Source organism: Oncorhynchus kisutch, linkage group LG15 (genome assembly GCF_002021735.2).
Source record: "Oncorhynchus kisutch isolate 150728-3 linkage group LG15, Okis_V2, whole genome shotgun sequence".
In the NCBI taxonomy this organism is placed as follows: domain Eukaryota; kingdom Metazoa; phylum Chordata; class Actinopteri; order Salmoniformes; family Salmonidae; genus Oncorhynchus; species Oncorhynchus kisutch.
The window spans coordinates 84246006-84266160 of NC_034188.2; the positions used below are offsets into that span (position 1 = coordinate 84246006).

General features: G+C 42.4%; 1 protein-coding gene across 3 annotated transcripts in view; it reads right to left on the bottom strand.

The window, feature by feature from the left end:
- The window catches only part of golim4a (golgi integral membrane protein 4a), a 44279-nt gene extending 25596 nt beyond the window's left edge, over window positions 1-18683 (bottom strand). For 2 of the 3 annotated variants that reach the window (XM_031791203.1, XM_031791201.1), the window contains exon 1: window positions 17957-18678. In XM_031791203.1, coding sequence (XP_031647063.1) covers window positions 17957-18143 — 187 coding nt within the window. In that variant the 5' untranslated portion in view covers window positions 18144-18678. Of the gene's footprint in view, window positions 1-17956 lie in introns of all 3 variants that reach the window. The other variant, XM_031791202.1, reaches the window with a different exon arrangement.
- Between the last annotated feature and the right edge of the window lie 1472 nt (window positions 18684-20155).

Sequence of the window (20155 nt, forward strand, 5' to 3'; positions counted from 1 at the left end):
TAATTTTGGGAAATTAAAGGCAAAGATAAATGTTTCTAAAACGCTCCATCTTAAAAATGAGGCATAAGTCAAGGCTTTGATTTGTGGATAAACAGATGGGAAAAGGGGTCTTTGACAACATCTACCAGAAAAAGTCCTAAAGGTTTCAGAAATACATTCATGTTGACATAAAGACCCCTGCCAAATAATATCAACATCATTTGTTTTGGATAAATTGTTTACCGTCTGAAAGTCTAAGAAATATTGCCTCTTAATCCCGTTACCAAAACACCCACATATCTGGAAGATATTTTAACATTTCCCCCCCCTTGCTTCATGTTCGAGCTGACGAGGTACAAATCTGCCGTTCTGCCCCTGAACAGGCAGTTAACCCACTGTTCCCAGGCCGTCATTGAAAATAAGAATGTGTTCTTAACTGACTTGCCTAGTTAAATAAAAGGTATAAAAAAACAAAAACAGAAGTAACAAGTAATGGTTTGTGATTTTACTGATATCAATTGTGTTTATTAATTAAGTGATTCAAACTTGTAAGTGAATTACTGCAACTGAATTGGCTACAATGGGAAATCATAAGTCACAAAACAGTTGGGTGACCTGCTACGGTCCTCCCTTCAGTACAGTCCAATAAAACACAGTACAGTACAGTCCAATACAGTAGAGTACAGTTGGGTGACCTGCTACGGTCCTCCCTTCAGTACAGTGAGCAGAACACAGTACAGTACAGTAGAGTACAGTACAGTCCGATACAGTACAGTACAGTACAGTCCGATACAGTAGAGTACAGTACAGTAGTCCAATACAGTACAGTCTAATACAGTAGAGTACAGTTGGGTGACCTGCTACGGTCCTCCCTTCAGTACAGTGAGCAGAACACAGTACAGTCCAATACAGTAGAGTACAGTCCAATACAATACAGCACAGTAGAGTCCAATATAGTAGAGTACAGCACAGTAGAGTCCAATACAGAACAGTCCAGTACAGTACAGTCCAATACAGTAGAATACAGTTGGGTCACCTGCTACTGTCCTCCCTTCAGTACAGTGAGTAGAGCACAGTAGAGTACAGTTCAATACAGTACAGTCCAATACAGTAGAGTACAGTACAGTCCTATACAGTAGAGTACAGTACAGTCCTATACAGTAGAGTACAGTACAGTCCAATACAGTACAGTCCAGTACAGTCCAATACAGTACAGTCCAGTACAGTCCAATACAGTACAATACAGTACAGTACAGTCCAATACAATACAGTAGAGTACAGTACAGTCCAATACAATACAGTACAGTCCAATACAGTACAGTACAGTCCAATACAGTAGAGTACAGTACAGTCCAATACAGTAGAGTACAGTACAGTCCAATACAGTACAGTACAGTATAGTACAGTCCAATACACTACAGTAGAGTACAGTCCAATACAGTAGGGTACAGTAGAGTCCAATACAGTAGAGTACAGCACAGTCCAATACAATACTGTACAGTACAGTCCAATACAATACTGTACAGCACAGTAGAGTAGAGTACAGTACAGTCCAATACAGTACAGCACAATACAATACAGCACAGTAGAGTACAGTACAGTCCAATACAATACAGTCCAATACAGTAGAGTACAGTACAGTTGGGTCACCTGCTACGGTCCGCCCTTCAGTACAGTGAGCAGAGCACAGTACAGTACAGTACAGTACAGTCCGATACAGTACAGTCTAATACAGTAGAGTACAGTTGGGTGACCTGCTACGGTCCTCCCTTCAGTACAGTGAGCAGAACACAGTACAGTCCAATACAGTACAGTCCAATACAGTACAGTCCAATACAGTACAGTCCAATACAGTAGAGTACAGTACAGTAGTCCAATACAGTAGAGTACAGTACAGTAGTCCAATACAGTAGAGTACAGTAGTCCAATACAGTAGAGTACAGTACAGTCCAATACAATACAGCACAGTAGAGTCCAATATAGAACAGTCCAGTACAGTACAGTCCAATACAGTAGAGTACAGTTAGGTCACCTGCTACTGTCCTCCCTTCAGTACAGTGAGTAGAGCACAGTAGAGTACAGTCCAATACAGTCCAATACAATACAGTAGAGTACAGTAAAGTCCAATACAGTACAGTACAGTCCAATACAGTAGAGTACAGTCCAATACAGTCCAATACAGTAGAGTACAGTCCAATACAGTCCAATACAGTAGAGTACAGTCCAATACAGTCCAATACAATACAGTAGAGTACAGTACAGTCCAATACAGTACAGTACAGTCCAATACAGTACAGTACAATACAGTACAGTACAGTCCGATACAGTAGAGTACAGTACAGTAGAGTACAGTACAGTCCGATACAGTAGAGTACAGTAGAGTACAGTAAAGTCCAATACAGTACAGTCCAGTCCAATACAGTAGGGTAAAGTCCAGTCCAATACAGTACAGTACAGTACAGTCCAATACAGCACAGTAGAGTAGTGTACAGTACAGTCCAATACAATAGAGTACAGTCCAATACAGTAGAGTACAGTCCAATACAGTCCAATACAGCACAGTAGAGTACAGTCCAATACAGCACAGTAGAGTACAGTACAGTACAATAGAGTAGAGTCCAGTCCAGTCCAATACAGTACAGTACAGTACAGTACAGTCCAATACAGTACAGTAGAGTAGTGTACAGTACAGTCCGATACAGTAGAGTACAGTACAGTCCAATACAGCAGAGTACAGTCCAATACAGTAGTGTAAAGTCCAGTCCAATACAGTAGAGTACAGTCCAGTCCAATACAGTAGCGTACAGTCCAATACAGTAGAGTACAGTCCAATACAGCACAGTACAATACAATAGAGTCCAATACAATACAGTAGAGTACAGTACAGTCCAATACAGCACAGTAGAGTACAGTACAATACAGCACAGTAGAGTACAGTCCAATACAGCACAGTAGAGTACAGTACAGTACAGTACAATACAGTAGAGTCCAGTCCAGTCCAATACAGTACAGTACAGTACAGTCCAATACAGTACAGTAGAGTAGTGTACAGTACAGTCCGATACAGTAGAGTACAGTACAGTCCAATACAGTAGAGTACAGTACAGTCCAATACAGCAGAGTACAGTCCAATACAGTAGCGTAAAGTCCAGTCCAATACAGTAGAGTACAGTCCAGTCCAATACAGTAGCGTACAGTCCAATACAGTAGAGTACAGTCCAATACAGCACAGTAGAGTACAGTACAATACAATAGAGTCCAATACAATACAGTAGAGTACAGTACAGTCCAATACAGCACAGTAGAGTACAGTACAATACAGTAGAGTACAGTCCAGTCCAATACAGTACAGTAGAGTAGAGTACAGTACAGTCCGATACAGTAGAGTACAGTACAGTCCAATACAGTAGAGTACAGTACAGTCCAATACAGTAGAGTACAGTACAGTCCAATACAGTAGAGTACAGTCCAATACAGCAGAGTACAGTCCAATACAGCACAGTAGAGTACAGTACAGTACAATACAATACAGTTGGGTCACCTGCTACGGTCCTCCCTTCAGTACAGTGAGCAGAGCACAGTCCAATACAGTCCAGTCCAATACAGTACAGTCCAATCCAATCCAATACAGTACAGTCCAATACAGTACAGTAGAGTCCAGTCCAGTCCAATACAGTACAGTAGAGTCCAGTCCAGTCCAATACAGTACAGTACAGTCCAATGCAGTAGCGTACAGTACAGTCCAATACAGTAGCGTACAGTCCAATACAATACAGTAGAGTACAGTACAGCACAATACAGTACAGTCCAATACAATACAGTCCAATACAGTAGAGTACAGTACAGTTGGGTCACCTGCTATGGTCCTCCCTTCAGTACAGTGAGCAGAGCACAGTAGAGTACAGTACAGTCCAATACAGTACAGTCCAGTCCAGTCCAATACAGTAGAGTACAGTACAGTCCGATACAGTAGAGTACAGTACAGTACAGTACAGTACAGTCCGATACAGTAGAGTACAGTACAGTAGAGTACAGTACAGTCCAATACAGTACAGCACAGTACAGTACAGTCCAATACAGTACAGTACAGTACAGTACAGTCCAATACAGTACAGCACAATACAATACAGTCCAATACAGTAGAGTCCAATACAACACAGTTGGGTCACCTGCTACGGTCCTCCCTTCAGTACAGTGAGCAGAGCACAGTACAGTACAGTCCAATACAGTACAGTCCGATACAGTACAGTCCGATACAGTAGAGTACAGTAAAGTCCAATACAGTACAGTCCAGTCCAATACAGTAGGGTAAAGTCCAGTCCAATACAGTACAGTACAGTACAGTCCAATACAGCACAGTAGAGTAGTGTACAGTACAGTCCGATAGAGTACAGTACAGTCCAATACAATAGAGTACAGTCCAATACAGTAGAGTACAGTCCAATACAGTCCAATACAGCACAGTAGAGTACAGTCCAATACAGCACAGTAGAGTACAGTACAGTACAGTACAATACAGTAGAGTCCAGTCCAGTCCAATACAGTACAGTACAGTGCAGTACAGTCCAATACAGTACAGTAGAGTAGTGTACAGTACAGTCCAATACAGCAGAGTACAGTCCAATACAGTAGCGTAAAGTCCAGTCCAATACAGTAGAGTACAGTCCAGTCCAATACAGTAGCGTACAGTCCAATACAGTAGAGTACAGTCCAATACAGCACAGTAGAGTACAGTCCAATACAGTACAATACAATACAGTTGGGTCACCTGCTACGGTCCTCCCTTCAGTACAGTGAGCAGAGCACAGTCCAATACAGTCCAGTCCAATACAGTACAGTCCAATACAGTACAGTAGAGTACAGTACAGTCCAATCCAATACAGTACAGTCCAATACAGTACAGTAGAGTCCAGTCCAGTCCAATACAGTACAGTAGAGTACAGTCCAGTCCAATACAGTACAGTACAGTCCAATACAGTAGCGTACAATCCAATCCAATACAGTAGAGTACAGTACAGCACAATACAGTACAGTCCAATACAGTACAGTACAGTTGGGTCACCTGCTATGGTCCTCCCTTCAGTACAGTGAGCAGAGCACAGTAGAGTACAGTACAGTCCAATACAGTACAGTCCAGTCCAATACACTAGAGTACAGTACAGTCCGATACAGTAGAGTACAGTACAGTAGAGTACAGTACAGTACAGTAGAGTACAGTAGAGTACAGTACAGTCCGATACAATACAGTACAGTAGAATACCAGTCCAATACAGTAGAGTCCAATACAACAGTTGGGTCACCTGCTACGGTCCTCCCTTCAGTACAGTGAGCAGAGCACAGTCCAATACAGTACAGTCCAATACAGTACAGTAGAGTACAGTACAGTCCAATACAGTACAGTCGAGTACAGTACAGTCCAATACAGTAGCGTACAGTCCAATACAGTACAGTAGAGTACAGTACAGTACAGTCCAATACAGTACAGTAGAGTACAGTACAGTACAGTACAGTCCGATACAGTAGAGTACAGTACAGTCCGATACAGTAGAGTACAGTACAGTCCGATACAGTAGAGTACAGTACAGTCCGATACAGTAGAGTACAGTACAGTCCAATACAATACAGTACAGTACAGTCCAATACAATACAGTACAGTAGAGTACAGTACAGTCCAATACAGTACAGTAGAGTACAGTACAGTCCAATACAGTACAGCACAGTAGAGTACAGTACAGTCCAATACAGTACAGTCCAGTCCAATACAGTAGGGTACAGTCCAGTCCAATACAGTAGGATACAGTCCAGTCCAATACAGTACAGTACAGTCCAATACAGTACAGTACAGTACAGTCCAATACAGTACAGTAGAGTACAGTACAGTCCGATACAGTACAGTCCGATACAGTAGAGTACAGTACAGTCCGATACAGTAGAGTACAGTACAGTCCAATACAATACAGTACAGTAGTACAGTACAGTCCAATACAGTACAGTAGAGTACAGTACAGTCCAATACAGTACAGCACAGTAGAGTACAGTACAGTCCAATACAGTACAGTCCAGTCCAATACAGTAGGGTACAGTCCAGTCCAATACAGTACAGTACAGTCCAATACAGTACAGTAGAGTACAGTACAGTCCGATACAGTACAGTACAGTACAGTCCGATACAGTACAGTACAGTCCAATACAATACAGTACAGCACAGTAGAGTACAGTACAGTCCAATACAGTACAGTCCAGTCCAATACAGTTTTGTACAGTCCAGTCCAATACAGTACAGTAGAGTAGTGTACAGTACAGTCTGATACAGTAGAGTACAGTACAGTCCAATACAGTAGAGTACAGTCCAATACAGTAGAGTACAGTCCAATACAGTCCAATACAGCACAGTAGAGTACAGTACAATACAGTAGAGTACAGTCCAATACAGTCCAATACAGCACAGTAGAGTACAGTACAATACAGTAGCTTACAGTACAGTCCAATACAGTAGAGTACAGTACAGTCATATACAGTAGAGTACAGTACAGTCCAATACAGTAGAGTACAGTACAGTCCAATACAGTAGAGTACAGTACAGTCCAATACAGTAGAGTACAGTCCAGTCCAATACAGTAGAGTACAGTCCAATACAGCAGAGTACAGTCCAATACAGCACAGTAGAGTACAGTACAGTACAGTACAATACAGTCCAATACAGTAGAGTCCAATACAACACAGTTGGGTCACCTGCTACGGTCCTCCCTTCAGTACAGTGAGCAGAGCACAGTCCAATACAGTACAGTAGAGTAGTGTACAGTACAGTCCAATACAGTAGAGTACAGTCCAATACAGTAGAGTACAGTCCAATACAGTCCAATACAGCACAGTAGAGTACAGTACAATACAGTAGAGTACAGTCCAATACAGTAGAGTACAGCACAGTAGAGTACAGTAGCTTACAGTACAGTCCAATACAGTAGAGTACAGTACAGTCCAATACAGTAGAGTACAGTACAGTCCAATACAGTAGAGTACAGTACAGTCCAATACAGTAGAGTACAGTACAGTCCAATACAGTAGAGTACAGTACAGTCCAATACAGTAGAGTACAGTCCAATACAGCAGAGTACAGTCCAATACAGCACAGTAGAGTACAGTACAGTACAGTACAATACAGTCCAATACAGTAGAGTCCAATACAACACAGTTGGGTCACCTGCTACGGTCCTCCCTTCAGTACAGTGAGCAGAGCACAGTCCAATACAGTACAGTCCAATACAGTACAGTCCAATACAGTACAGTAGAGTACAGTACAGTCCAATACAGTAGAGTACAGTACAGTCCAATACAGTAGCGCAGAGTACAGTCCAATACAGTAGCGTAAAGTACAGTCCAATACAGTAGAGTAAAGTCCAGTCCAATACAGTAGAGTACAGTCCAGTCCAATACAGTAGCGTACAGTCCAATACAGTAGCGTACAGTCCAATACAGTAGCGTACAGTCCAATACAGTAGAGTACAGTCCAATACAGCACAGTAGAGTACAGTACAGTACAGTACAATACAGTAGAGTACAGTCCAGTCCAATACAGTACAGTAGAGTAGTGTACAGTACAGTCCGATACAGTAGAGTACAGTACAGTCCAATACAGTAGAGTACAGTCCAATACAATACAGTACAGTACAGTACAGTCCAATACAGTACAGTACAGTCCAATACAGCAGAGTACAGTCCAATACAGCACAGTAGAGTACAGTCCAATACAGTACAATACAGTTGGGTCACCTGCTACGGTCCTCCCTTCAGTACAGTGAGCAGAGCACAGTCCAATACAGTCCAATACAGTACAGTCCAATACAGTACAGTAGAGTACAATACAGTCCAATCCAATACAGTACAGTCCAATACAGTACAGTAGAGTACAGTCTATTCCAATACAGTACAGTATAGTCCAATACAGTAGCGTACAGTCCAATACAATACAGTAGAGTACAGTACAGCACAATACAGTACAGTCCAATACAATACAGTCCAATACAGTAGGGTACAGTACAGTTGGGTCACCTGCTATGGTCCTCCCTTCAGTACAGTGAGCAGAGCACAGTCCAATACAGTACAGTCCAATACAGTACAGTCCAATACAGTACAGTCCAATACAGTACAGTAGAGTACAGTACAGTCCGATACAGTAGAGTACAGTACAGTCCAATACAATACAGTAGAGTACAGTACAGTCCAATACAATACAGTACAGTACAGTACAGTCCAATACAATACAGTCCAATACAATAGAGTCCAATACAACAGTTGGGTCACCTGCTACGGTCCTCCCTTCAGTACAGTGAGCAGAGCACAGTCCAATAAAGTATAGTCCAATACAGTACAGTCCAATACAGTACAGTAGAGTACAGTACAGTCCAATCCAATACAGTACAGTCCAATCCAATACAGTACAGTAGAGTACAGTCCAGTCCAATACAGTACAGTACAGTCCAATACAGTACAGTCCAATCCAATACAGTACAGTAGAGTACAGTCCAGTCCAATACAGTACAGTACAGTCCAATACAGTACAGTACAGTCCAATACAGTAGCGTACAGTCCAATACAATACAGTAGAGTACAGTACAGTACAGCACAATACAGTACAGTCCAATACAATACAGTCCAATACAGTAGAGTACAGTACAGTTGGGTCACCTGCTACGGTCCTCCCTTCAGTACAGTGAGCAGAGCACAGTACAGTACAGTACAGTCCGATACAGTAGAGTACAGTACAGTCCAATACAATACAGTACAGTACAGTCCAATACAATACAGTACAGTACAGTACAGTCCAATACAGTACAGCACAGTAGAGTACAGTACAGTCCAATACAGTACAGTCCAGTCCAATACAGTAGGGTACAGTCCAGTCCAATACAGTAGGGTACAGTCCAGTCCAATACAGTAGGGTACAGTCCAGTCCAATACAGTACAGTAGAGTACAGTACAGTCCGATACAGTACAGTACAGTACAGTCCGATACAGTAGAGTACAGTACAGTAGAGTACAGTACAGTCCGATACAGTAGAGTACAGTACAGTCCAATACAATACAGTACAGTAGAGTACAGTACAGTCCAATACAGTACAGCACAGTAGAGTACAGTACAGTCCAATACAGTACAGCACAGTAGAGTACAGTACAGTCCAATACAGTACAGTCCAGTCCAATACAGTAGGGTACAGTCCAGTCCAATACAGTACAGTCCAGTACAGTACAGTAGAGTAGTGTACAGTACAGTCCGATACAGTAGAGTACAGTACAGTCCAATACAGTAGAGTACAGTCCAATACAGCACAGTAGAGTACAGTACAATACAGTAGAGTACAGTCCAGTCCAATACAGTACAGTACAGTCCAATACAGTAGAGTACAGTACAGTCCAATACAGTAGAGTACAGTACAGGCCAATACAGTACAGTAGTCCAATACAGCAGAGTACAGTCCAATACAGCACAGTAGAGTACAGTACAGTACAGTACAATACAGTAGAGTCCAATATAACACAGTTGGGTCACCTGCTACGGTCCTCCCTTCAGTACAGTGAGCAGAGCACAGTCCAATACAGTACAGTCCAATACAGTACAGTAGAGTACAGTACAGTCCAATCCAATACAGTACAGTCCAATACAGTACAGTAGAGTACAGTCCAGTCCAATACAGTACAGTAGAGTACAGTCCAGTCCAATACAGTACAGTACAGTACAGCACAATACAGTAGAGTACAGCCCAATACAGTACAGTCCAATACAATACAGTCCAATACAGTAGAGTACAGTACAGTTGGGTCACCTGCTATGGTCCTCCCTTCAGTACAGTGAGCAGAGCACAGTAGAGTACAGTACAGTCCAATACAGTACAGTCCAGTCCAATACAGTACAGTAGAGTACAGTACCCTTCCGATACAGTACAGTAGTCCGATACAGTAGAGTACAGTACAGTCCGATACAGTAGAGTACAGTACAGTCCAATACAATACAGTTGTACAGTTGTATATACTTCAGTTAGTGCTAAATACGGCTGCTAGAATCCTGACTAGAACCAAAAAATTTGATCATATTACTCCAGTGCTAGCCTCTCTACACTGGCTTCCTGTCAAAGCAAGGGCTGATTTCAAGGTTTTACTGCTAACCTACAAAGCATTACATGGGCTTGCTCCTACCTATCTCTCTGATTTGGTCCTGCCGTACATACCTATACGTACGCTACGGTCACAAGACGCAGGCCTCCTAATTGTCCCTAGAATTTCTAAGCAAACAGCTGGAGGCAGGGCTTTCTCCTATAGAGCTCCATTTTTATGGAACGGTCTGCCTACCCATGTCAGAGACGCAAACTCGGTCTCAACCTTTAAGTCTTTACTGAAGACTCATCTCTTCAGTGGGTCATATGATTGAGTGTAGTCTGGCCCAGGAGTGGGAAGGTGAACGGAAAGGCTCTGGAGCAACGAACCGCCCTTGCTGTCTCTGCCTGGCCGGTTCCCCTCTTTCCACTGGGATTCTCTGCCTCTAACCCTATTACAGGGGCTGAGTCACTGGCTTGCTGGGGCTCTCTCATGCTGTCCCTGGAGGGGGTGCGTCACCTGAGTGGGTTGATTCACTGTTGTGGTCATCCTGTCTGGGTTGGCGCCCCCCCCCCCTTGGGTTGTGCCGTGGCGGAGATCTTTGTGGGCTATACTCAGCCTTGTCTCAGGATGGTAAGTTGGTGGTTGAAGATATCCCTCTAGTGGTGTGGGGGCTGTGCTTTGGCAAAGTGGGTGGGGTTATATCCTTCCTGTTTGGCCCTGTCCGGGGGTGTCCTCGGATGGGGCCACAGTGTCTCCTGACCCCTCCTGTCTCAGCCTCCAGTATTTATGCTGCAGTAGTTTATGTGTCGGGGGGCTGGGGTCAGTTTGTTATATCTGGAGTACTTCTCCTGTCCTATTCGGTGTCCTGTGTGAATCTAAGTGTGCGTTCTCTAATTCTCTCCTTCTCTCTTTCTTTCTCTCTCTCGGAGGACCTGAGCCCTAGGACCATGCCCCAGGACTACCTGACATGATGACTCCTTGCTGTCCCCAGTCCACCTGGCCATGCTGCTGTTCCAGTTTCAACTGACCTGAGCCCTAGGACCATGCCCCAGGACTACCTGACATGATGACTCCTTGCTGTCCCCAGTCTACCTGGCCATGCTGCTGCTCCAGTTTCAACTTCCACCTGACTGTGCTGCTGCTCTAGTTTCAACTGTTCTGCCTTATTATTATTCGACCATGCTGGTCATTTATGAACATTGAACATCTTGACCATGTTCTGTTATAATCTCCACCCGGCACAGCCAGAAGAGGACTGGCCACCCCACATAGCCTGGTTCCTCTCTAGGTTTCTTCCTAGGTATTGGCCTTTCTAGGGAGTTTTTCCTAGCCACTGTGCTTCTCCACCTGCATTGCTTGCTGTTTGGGGTTTTAGGCTGGGTTTCTGTACAGCACTTTGAGATATCAGCTGATGTACGAAGGGCTATATAAATAAATTTGATTTGATTTGATTTGATTTGAATACAGTACAGTACAGTCCAATACAATACAGTACAGTACAGCACAGTACAGTACAATACAATACAACACAGTTGGGTCACCTGCTACGGTCCTCCCTTCAGTACAGTGAGCAGAGCACAGTCCAATACAGTACAGTCCAATACAGTACAGTAGAGTAGAGTACAGTCCAATCCAATACAGTACAGTCCAATACAGTACAGTCCAGTCCAATACAGTACAGTACAGTCCAATACAGTAGCTTACAGTCCAATACAATACAGTAGAGTACAGTACAGCCCAATACAGTAGAGTACAGCCCAATACAGTACAGTCCAATACAATACAGTCCAATACAGTAGAGTACAGTACAGTTGGGTCACCTGCTATGGTCCTCCCTTCAGTACAGTGAGCAGAGCACAGTAGAGTACAGTCCAATACAATAAAGTCCAATACAGTACAATCCAATACAGTAGAGTACAGTCCAATACAGTAGAGTTCAGTCCAATACAGTACAGTCCAATAGAGTAGAGTACAGTACAGTCCAATACAGTAGAGTACAGTACAGTACAGTCCAATACAGTAGAGTAATTCCGTTACCGGGTGTAAATCCACTTCACTTACTGTAGTTTGATAAGCAAAATAGATTTTTCAAAAGTCAATGTGTCATATCATAGCCGACACCCCATTCTTTATGCAGACATCTTTTAATCTTAATTCGGAGCAGATATATAAAAGAGTTTTTGAAATACGTGGTTGCATAAAACCCTGAGAGAGTTTTACCGTAATCAGTCACCAAAGTTCAGGATCTGCACAGACCAATTATGCATATTTTGGCAGACTCAAAACAACATTTTGAAGATAAATACAATGGTTGATTGGATCAGTCTAAAACTTTGCACATACACTGCTGCCTTCTAGTGGCCAAAATCTAAAGTGCGCTTAGAGTCCAAAGTCAGATAATGGCCTTTCACGATGGGGGATTTAAAAAACAAAATCGCATGTTTTTTTTCTTTGTATTATCTTTTACCAGATCTAACGTGTTATATTCTCCTATAATTCTCCCACAAACTTCAAAGTGTTTCCTTTCAAATGGTATCAAGGATATGCGCATCCTTGCTTCAGGTCCTGAGCTACAGGAAGTTAGATTTGAGTATGACATTTTAGGCTAACTTTTTTTCCTGTTAAGGGTTTTCTACACCCGTTTCAGACAGCTGAAAATATTTGTGGAAAAGACGTCACAGTAGTTCAGATGGTACAACGGTTCAATGCACTATTACTTGATTGTTTTGTCAAACTGAAATTATGCAAACTATTAGAATTTTTTGCAAACAGGAAATGGCGGAGCGATTTCTGCATAGTGCAGCTTTAAATTCATTTTGGACATGTTTTGGTGAAAATTGTTAAAAGTAGTCCTTGTGCATAGAGTTGTATGGTTTGTTAAACTTTGAAATCAATGGTTTTTGTTTGGCATAGATTTTAAAGTGAAAAAACAAAAATGAGTCAAAGAGTAATTCTGTTAACGTGGAATTTCCCGTCATTTACACTATACCTTAAAAGCATCCAAAATACCAGCTCAGTGAGCATGGCAACAGAGGTCCCACAAGAGTGAGTCCCCCAATGGTTAATACAGTCCCTTATGGCGGATAAAGTGTATGGAGAGAGAGAACAGAAGGCACACTATGAAGTTGACCTTTGGAGTGAACTGGGCCCAGAGTCAGATCACACACTCTCATAGACCTCTCCCAGAACTCTTGGGCCTCGAGGGGAGGTGTGTGTGTGGTGGGCTGGGTTCCACCTCCATTGTAATTCTACTCACCTGAGCAACCCTATACAGGTGAGACAGACCAGTAGGGACTGGACCTCTGGTTGGTAGAGCTGGGCTCAGGTCCATCTATCCAATACTCTCTCACCTGGGCAACCCTATACAGGTGAGATCGGTCTCAATCTTCAAACAGACAGGGCGGCATTCTACAGGTGCAGATGGAACCTGTGTAGTCGGCTACAATTCCCCGTACTCCGACTACTCACCTGGCCAGGGGAGAAACCAGGTAGGTGTTGGTCTGAGAGGAAGGGCCTTTAGGACTTCTGGACACAGTGGTCTTGTCGGGGCTCCTCTTTCACCTCACCGGGTAAGTTCACCATGATGTCTACATAATGTATAATAACAATTACATCATCTCTATGCACTATAGCCCTCCAGGGGGTCTTTAGAGTCACCTTCACCTGTCCCTAACTGAGCCTCTCCTCCGGGTGACAACTCCACACCTGGGTATCCAGACATGGCCACCTACCTCCTCCAACACAACTGGTGAAGGCAAAGAGATGACTGAGCATGCAAGGTCTCTCTCCTCATGGCAATAAAATCCTTCTCTCCCTTTGTATTTCCCACACACACATACAGGAGTGAGTATGTGATAGGAGTGAGGGGTGAAAGGTTAGGACAGTTCCAGAGCCATCCTCAGTGGCCTCTTTCTCTTTCAGTGGGATATAAAATTAAATACTCGTCCTTATGTTTCTCTAGTGTCTCTACTACATTCACCCTTCTGCTGTTTCATAAGAAAAATCTCATTTCAGATTAGGGCTCCTAATATAACAATGTATTTCTGAATGATAAAAAAAATCCCTTTGATTGAAACTTAGCTTCCCACTTCAATGCAGTTCTTGTAAAATGTTCCACATGCGTATGTCTGCTAAATGTCTAGTAGAGAACCTTTAAATAGAGAGTAGTCTACTGAGTACAACTCGGCTACCAGAGCCGTTGGCAGAGTTGAGGCCAGCAAAAACACTAGTAGTGTTCGGCAGTTAAGAGCTGCTCTGTTGTTAAAAAGGGGAAACTGTCAATCGATTTTCCCCCACAGGCTGTGTAACAATCCATCTCTAAATATACTGTAGGTCACATTAATGCTATTAACAAGCAGAGAGTAGATATTGAATGACTGTGAAGAGAACATAATCACCCCTCCACACCAAAGTGAGGTGGCTGAAGTGAGTTACCCCTGACAGAACGTGAGTGAAGGGCTATCCAATCCATTTGAAATGGTCCATGTGTTCTTACTTCACTGTCCAACCAGGCATACAGTACATGTAAAACATGGAGCAAGAACCATGTGTGTAGCCGTACCTAAATTATACAACAAAGTACTTGAAAATTGAACAGTGTCCACGTTGAACTATCCTAGAAAGTACAAATCTACAAGCAAACATCAGATTGGTGGTTTCATCATCCGAAGGCCAGGGCCTACTTAGAGAAACCGGCTGTAGAGGGAGTGACCTACGTGTTTAGAAAGCTAGCCTAGTGACCTGTCTGACGTTGAGCTGGCAAGTGAGGTTTCCAGAGGTGCAGAGCATGCCTTGGGACACTGAGGCCACCAAGTGTGTGTCCTACTATAGAGCCATTAATCCTTTATCAAGAAACTCCTCTTGACCAAACTCAAAATAACCTCTTAGGCCCCGGTACATATCTAGCTTGGGGAATGATGTGTGCTAAACTCAGCTGATGAGTTATATGGCCAATTCTTTTATTAATATGTAATAAATGACAAATACAACAATACTGAAGGAACAATGAACACTTATTTTAACTTAATGTAATACATAAATAAAATAAATGTAGTCTCAAATCAATTAAAAGTGTTCAATTTGGTAAAAATAATACAAAAACAGTGTTGTAGAAGTTATTATAGGACTATTTCTCTCTATACCATTTGTATTTTATAGACCTTTGACTATTGGATGTTCTTATAGGCACTATAGTATTGCCAGCCTAATCTCAGGAGTTGATAGGCTTGAAGTCATAAACACTGCTGTGCTTCAAGCATTGTGAAGAGCTGCTGGCAACGGAGGAAAGTGCTGTTTGAATGAATGCTTACGAGCCTGCTGCTGCCTTCCACCGCTCAGTCAGACTGCTCTATCAAATCATAGACTTAATTATAATATAATAACACACAGAAATACGAGCCCTAGGTCATTAATATGGTCAAATCTTGAAACTATCATTTCGAAAACAGTGAAATACGGAACCGTACCGTATTCTATCGAACAGGTGGCAATCCTAAGACTAAATATTGCTGTTACATTGCACAACCTTCAATGTTATGTCATAAATATATAAAGTTCTGGCAAATTAATTACAGTCTTTGTTAGGAAGAAGTGGTCTTCAGTGTAAGCAGAGTCAGGGTATATGCAGCAGTTTGGGCCGCCAGTTCTCAACGAGCCAGGCGGCCCAAACTGCTGCATATACCCTGACTCTGCTTACACTGATCGCAAGAGAAGTGACAACTTCAGGCAGCACATTGATTAAATGCAACGCAGGACAAGCTAGTTAAACTAGTAATAAAAAAAATCTATAAGATAAGTTTAATGCTAGCTCGTAACTTACCTTGGCTCATTGCTGCCTGCACTTGCGTAACAGGTGGTCAAGCTTGCCACACAGTCTCCTCGTGGACGCAATATAAATTGGCCATAATCGGCATCCAAAAATGCAGATTACCGATTGTTATGAAAACTTGAAACCGGCCCTAATTAAAATCGGTCATTCCGATTAAATCGGTCGACCTCTACTCTCAATACAGTAAGCTGAGCCAGCCAACGCCAACTAAGTCAACAAGAAGCCACCGCTGTGACAGCGAAAAACTTTGACACTCGCAACATTGTTTTAAAAGCAACTGATACAATTGTATATTTTAGTAAAAGCAGATATCGGTAAAGAAGAACGCCAAGAAAGTAATTAAAATAAAGTCCTTGAGCTCCTCCCTCTCTCCCAGTGACGACCCATCATTCAGGGTTAGGTGGGGCAGAGACCCATCTGTTTTGAGCCCCACATTGTTAACTAAAATAAATGTAATAAAAATATATACACTACCGTTCCAAACTTTGGGGTCAATTAGAAAATGTCCTTGTTTGAAAGAAAAGCACTTTTTGTCCATTAAAATAACAAATTGATCAGAAATACAGTGTAAACATTGTTAATGTTGTAAATGACTATTGTAGCTCGAAATGGATGATTTTTAATGATGAATTTCTACATAGGTGTACAGAGGCCCATTATCAGCAACCATCACCCCTGTGTTCCAATGGCATGTTGTGTTAGCTAATCCAAGATTATCATTTTAAAAGGCTAACTGATCATTAGAAAACCCTTTTGCTATTATGTTAGCACAGCTGAAAACTGTTGTTCTGATTAAAGAAGCAAAAAAACAGTCCTTCTTTAGACTAGTTGAGTATCTGGAGCAACAGCATTTGTCGGTTCGATTACAGGCTCAAAATGGCCAGAAACAAAGACTTTCTTCTGAAACTCGTCAATCTATTCATGCTCTGAGAAATGAAGGCTATTCCATGCGAGAAATTCCCAATTGCCATAAATTTGCCCACGAAGGACTGCTGCGCCACCTTCCTGTTCAAGTGAGCACAGCATAACAAGGCGAGTCCAAAAATGTCTTGTATGCTGCAGCATAAATTATGTAATATGTAATTTTTCTCCCGAGTCACGCAGCGGTCTAAGGCACTGCATCTCAATGCAATAGTAGGCATAACTACAGTCCCTGGTTCGTATCCAGGCTGTATCACATCCGGCTGTGATTGGGAGTCCTATAGGGTGGCGCACAATTGGCCCAGCGTCGTCCTGGTTTGGCCGTCATTGTAAATAAGAATTTGTTCTTAACCGACTTGCCTAGTTAAATAAATGTTCAATCTAAAAATGTTTTAAAAAATATTCCAGGGAGATATGTATACTGTAGCTAAGAAAGTAATAAGTGTATGTTGTGAAATAAGCTGTTATTAACCCATGTGCCTCACCTTAATAAATTGGTCTATTTTCCCCTCTTAATTTCACCTACTGTTCTGACGTGGTAGCCTATAACCAGTTTTAGAGAAATGTAATAATCGAATATTGTAAGAGCTTTCAATGTCTGCTTATATGCCCTGTTTATTTATCCTATGGTTCTGACTTGGTGTACAGGGAGAACACTAAGAACGGCCCATGTTCTGAATTCTGTCACTGTACATTTCAAAAGTGCTAAACAAAGTTATGACTACATCCATCCTAGCCCGCTCATTAATGTCTTAATCGAAATTACAGATTGCCCCTTATCCGCTTGTCGTCCCCGCATATGCCATATTTTGACATTAGAAACCACATAAATCAGCCATATATATTTTTTGGAGGCAGTAAATGAAGCTGAATGAACTGTTTCGCTGCCAGACAAGGCTCCGATAACCAGTTGTAGCAGCGGTAAGATGTTGGGACAGCTTTATGTAGGCCCTAAATTTGTGGGCACCGTGTGTCACCGTTATACTACAACTTATCTATTCATCAGTGTTGCATTTGTTAGTGGCTTTGCTGGCATGCACAGTTTTTGTTTTGTTTGCCCCACCAAGATTAAAAATTCTAATATCGCCACTGTTCTCTCCTTATCTTTTTAAAACGTCGACCGGGGAAAACGTTTACCTTGAAGCTGCGCCGAGAGCGACTCCTGATGTTGCTGGTACTTGGCAGCCATCGCCTCTGTCCTCTTCAGCTGTTTGTGCATCTCATACGATATCATCCCCCCGTAAATAATCCCGAAAACCACGGTGATTAGAAGGAGAGACTGGAAGATTCTCCGCTGCCTCCGAGAACACACTCCGTTCCCCATGGTTGAATAGCTCCTCTCCCCGCTGCCTGCACAAACAATCTCCCGGTCACTTCTGTGGAAAGTTCAGCTAAACTTGTTACTACTACCTCTCAAGCACCTTATCACTTCAGTCGTCCCCAAGCATTATTAGACAGAGGGCGCAGAAACACTTTAGAGTTGGGGAAAGTTTAGTGAAGATGTTGGACTCATTTTAGCCCACAGCACGTTGTAGCCACATCCACGGAGGAATCCCAGTTTGTTGTTACTTCTCCTTGGATTTTTGCTTGACTACACTACACACAGCAAACTCTCTCCGATATTTCATAAGAAGCAGACTTTGTTAATGTGGGTAATGTAGAAACAATGCGCACTACTCTATTCCGAAACAAACCCAGATAGGATGTAATAGTGCAATTTGTTCAGACTTTGCTAAGCCCTGTAGCAGAAGTCAAAATCCAGATATTTCCGAGGCCTTACAGCACCTTTAACTTTAGTTACGTGTCACCTAAGCAGCGAAGACACCACCCAACAGCAACTACTTAGGAAGTCATTCCCCAATGAAACCCAACTACCCGCCCTCCACGGAATTTACGTAGGGTTCGGTCAAACAATTTTGGGATCGTGTGGGCGGGGTGTTGGAGGATTTGAGCACAGAGTTTCTAAACCCAGAGGCGCAACATCACGAGACTTCCGGGAACTCATGCAAAACAGACCAGGCCGGGGTTTGGGGATTGATAAATCAATAAGATAAGTGAAAAAAATCTTACTTAACTATTTATTTTCTCGAAATCTAAAGCCACAACTTAGATTCGAGCAAACCTCTTACGTATTTGAACATGTTAGTACTCCAACCTCGTGAAAGTGACAAACTGATACGTTTTAATAGGAGTTTATTTAGGAGTTGCCTTTGAGTTGACGGGCTGCACATGCGCAGTTCGGCGCGAGACGACCGTTAGACCCGCCACGGCACAATCATTTTTAATTTGATTTTTATTCCACCTTTATTTAAGTAAACTAGTTGAGAACAAGTTCTCATTTACAACTGCGACCTGGCCAAGATAAAGCAAAGCAGTGCGACAGGAACAACAACACAGAGTTACACATGGAATAAACACGCGTACAGCCAATAACACAATAGAAAATAAAAGAAAGTCTATATACAGTGTGTGCAAATGGCGTGAGGAGGTAAGGCAATAAGTAGGCCATTGCCGCCATTCACAAAAAAATAAGGAACATGACAAAAATATTTCTGCCTAGTGGCACTTTGATGCTAGAATAGCCCACAATTAGTTTTCCTTTGAAAACGAGTAATGAATAGAAAAATCAGACAACCCCCATAGTAGAATAGTTGATATATTTATCTTATCGGCTTGTTGTGTGTTCTATGCGATATAAATAATTTTCGAGACATATTAAAGTTAGGAGTGCCATCGGGATTGAAACATGCATTCTGACAAGCAGTCAATGCACAACAATTCTTGCAATCCCGAAAACAGCCGTTTTATTGGCATTTATTGAGAAGAAGGGGCTCCCAGATTTATTTCTCAACTAAATTTGCTCGTACTGGGCAAATTGTTTTGTTGTGCATTGACAAGAATTGTTGTGCATTGACTGCTTGTCAGAATTCATCATGAATTGCAGAGCAGTAACCATGCCACTGCTACACATCCAGGTTTACATTTTTATTTATTTAACTAGGCAAGTCAGTTAAGAACAAATTCTTATTTTCAATGAAGGCCTAGTGGGTTAGCTGCCTGTTCCGGGGCAGAACGACAGATTTGTACCTTGTCAGCTCGGGGATTTGAACTTGCAACCTTCCGGTTACTAGTCCAACGCTCTAACCACTAGGCTACCCTGTCACTCATGGGAGAGTGGGGATAAATGTAATGTGGATCAATTTGGGGTAAAATGCCACCCTACCTCAAAATTATTTTGGGGGAGTGACTTAAAAAATTGTGATGAGACAGATTAGTTTTTTTAGTTCTGAAAGAGTGGCAAGGGGGAATAGCGACAAAGTCGTTTCTGTGAGATGT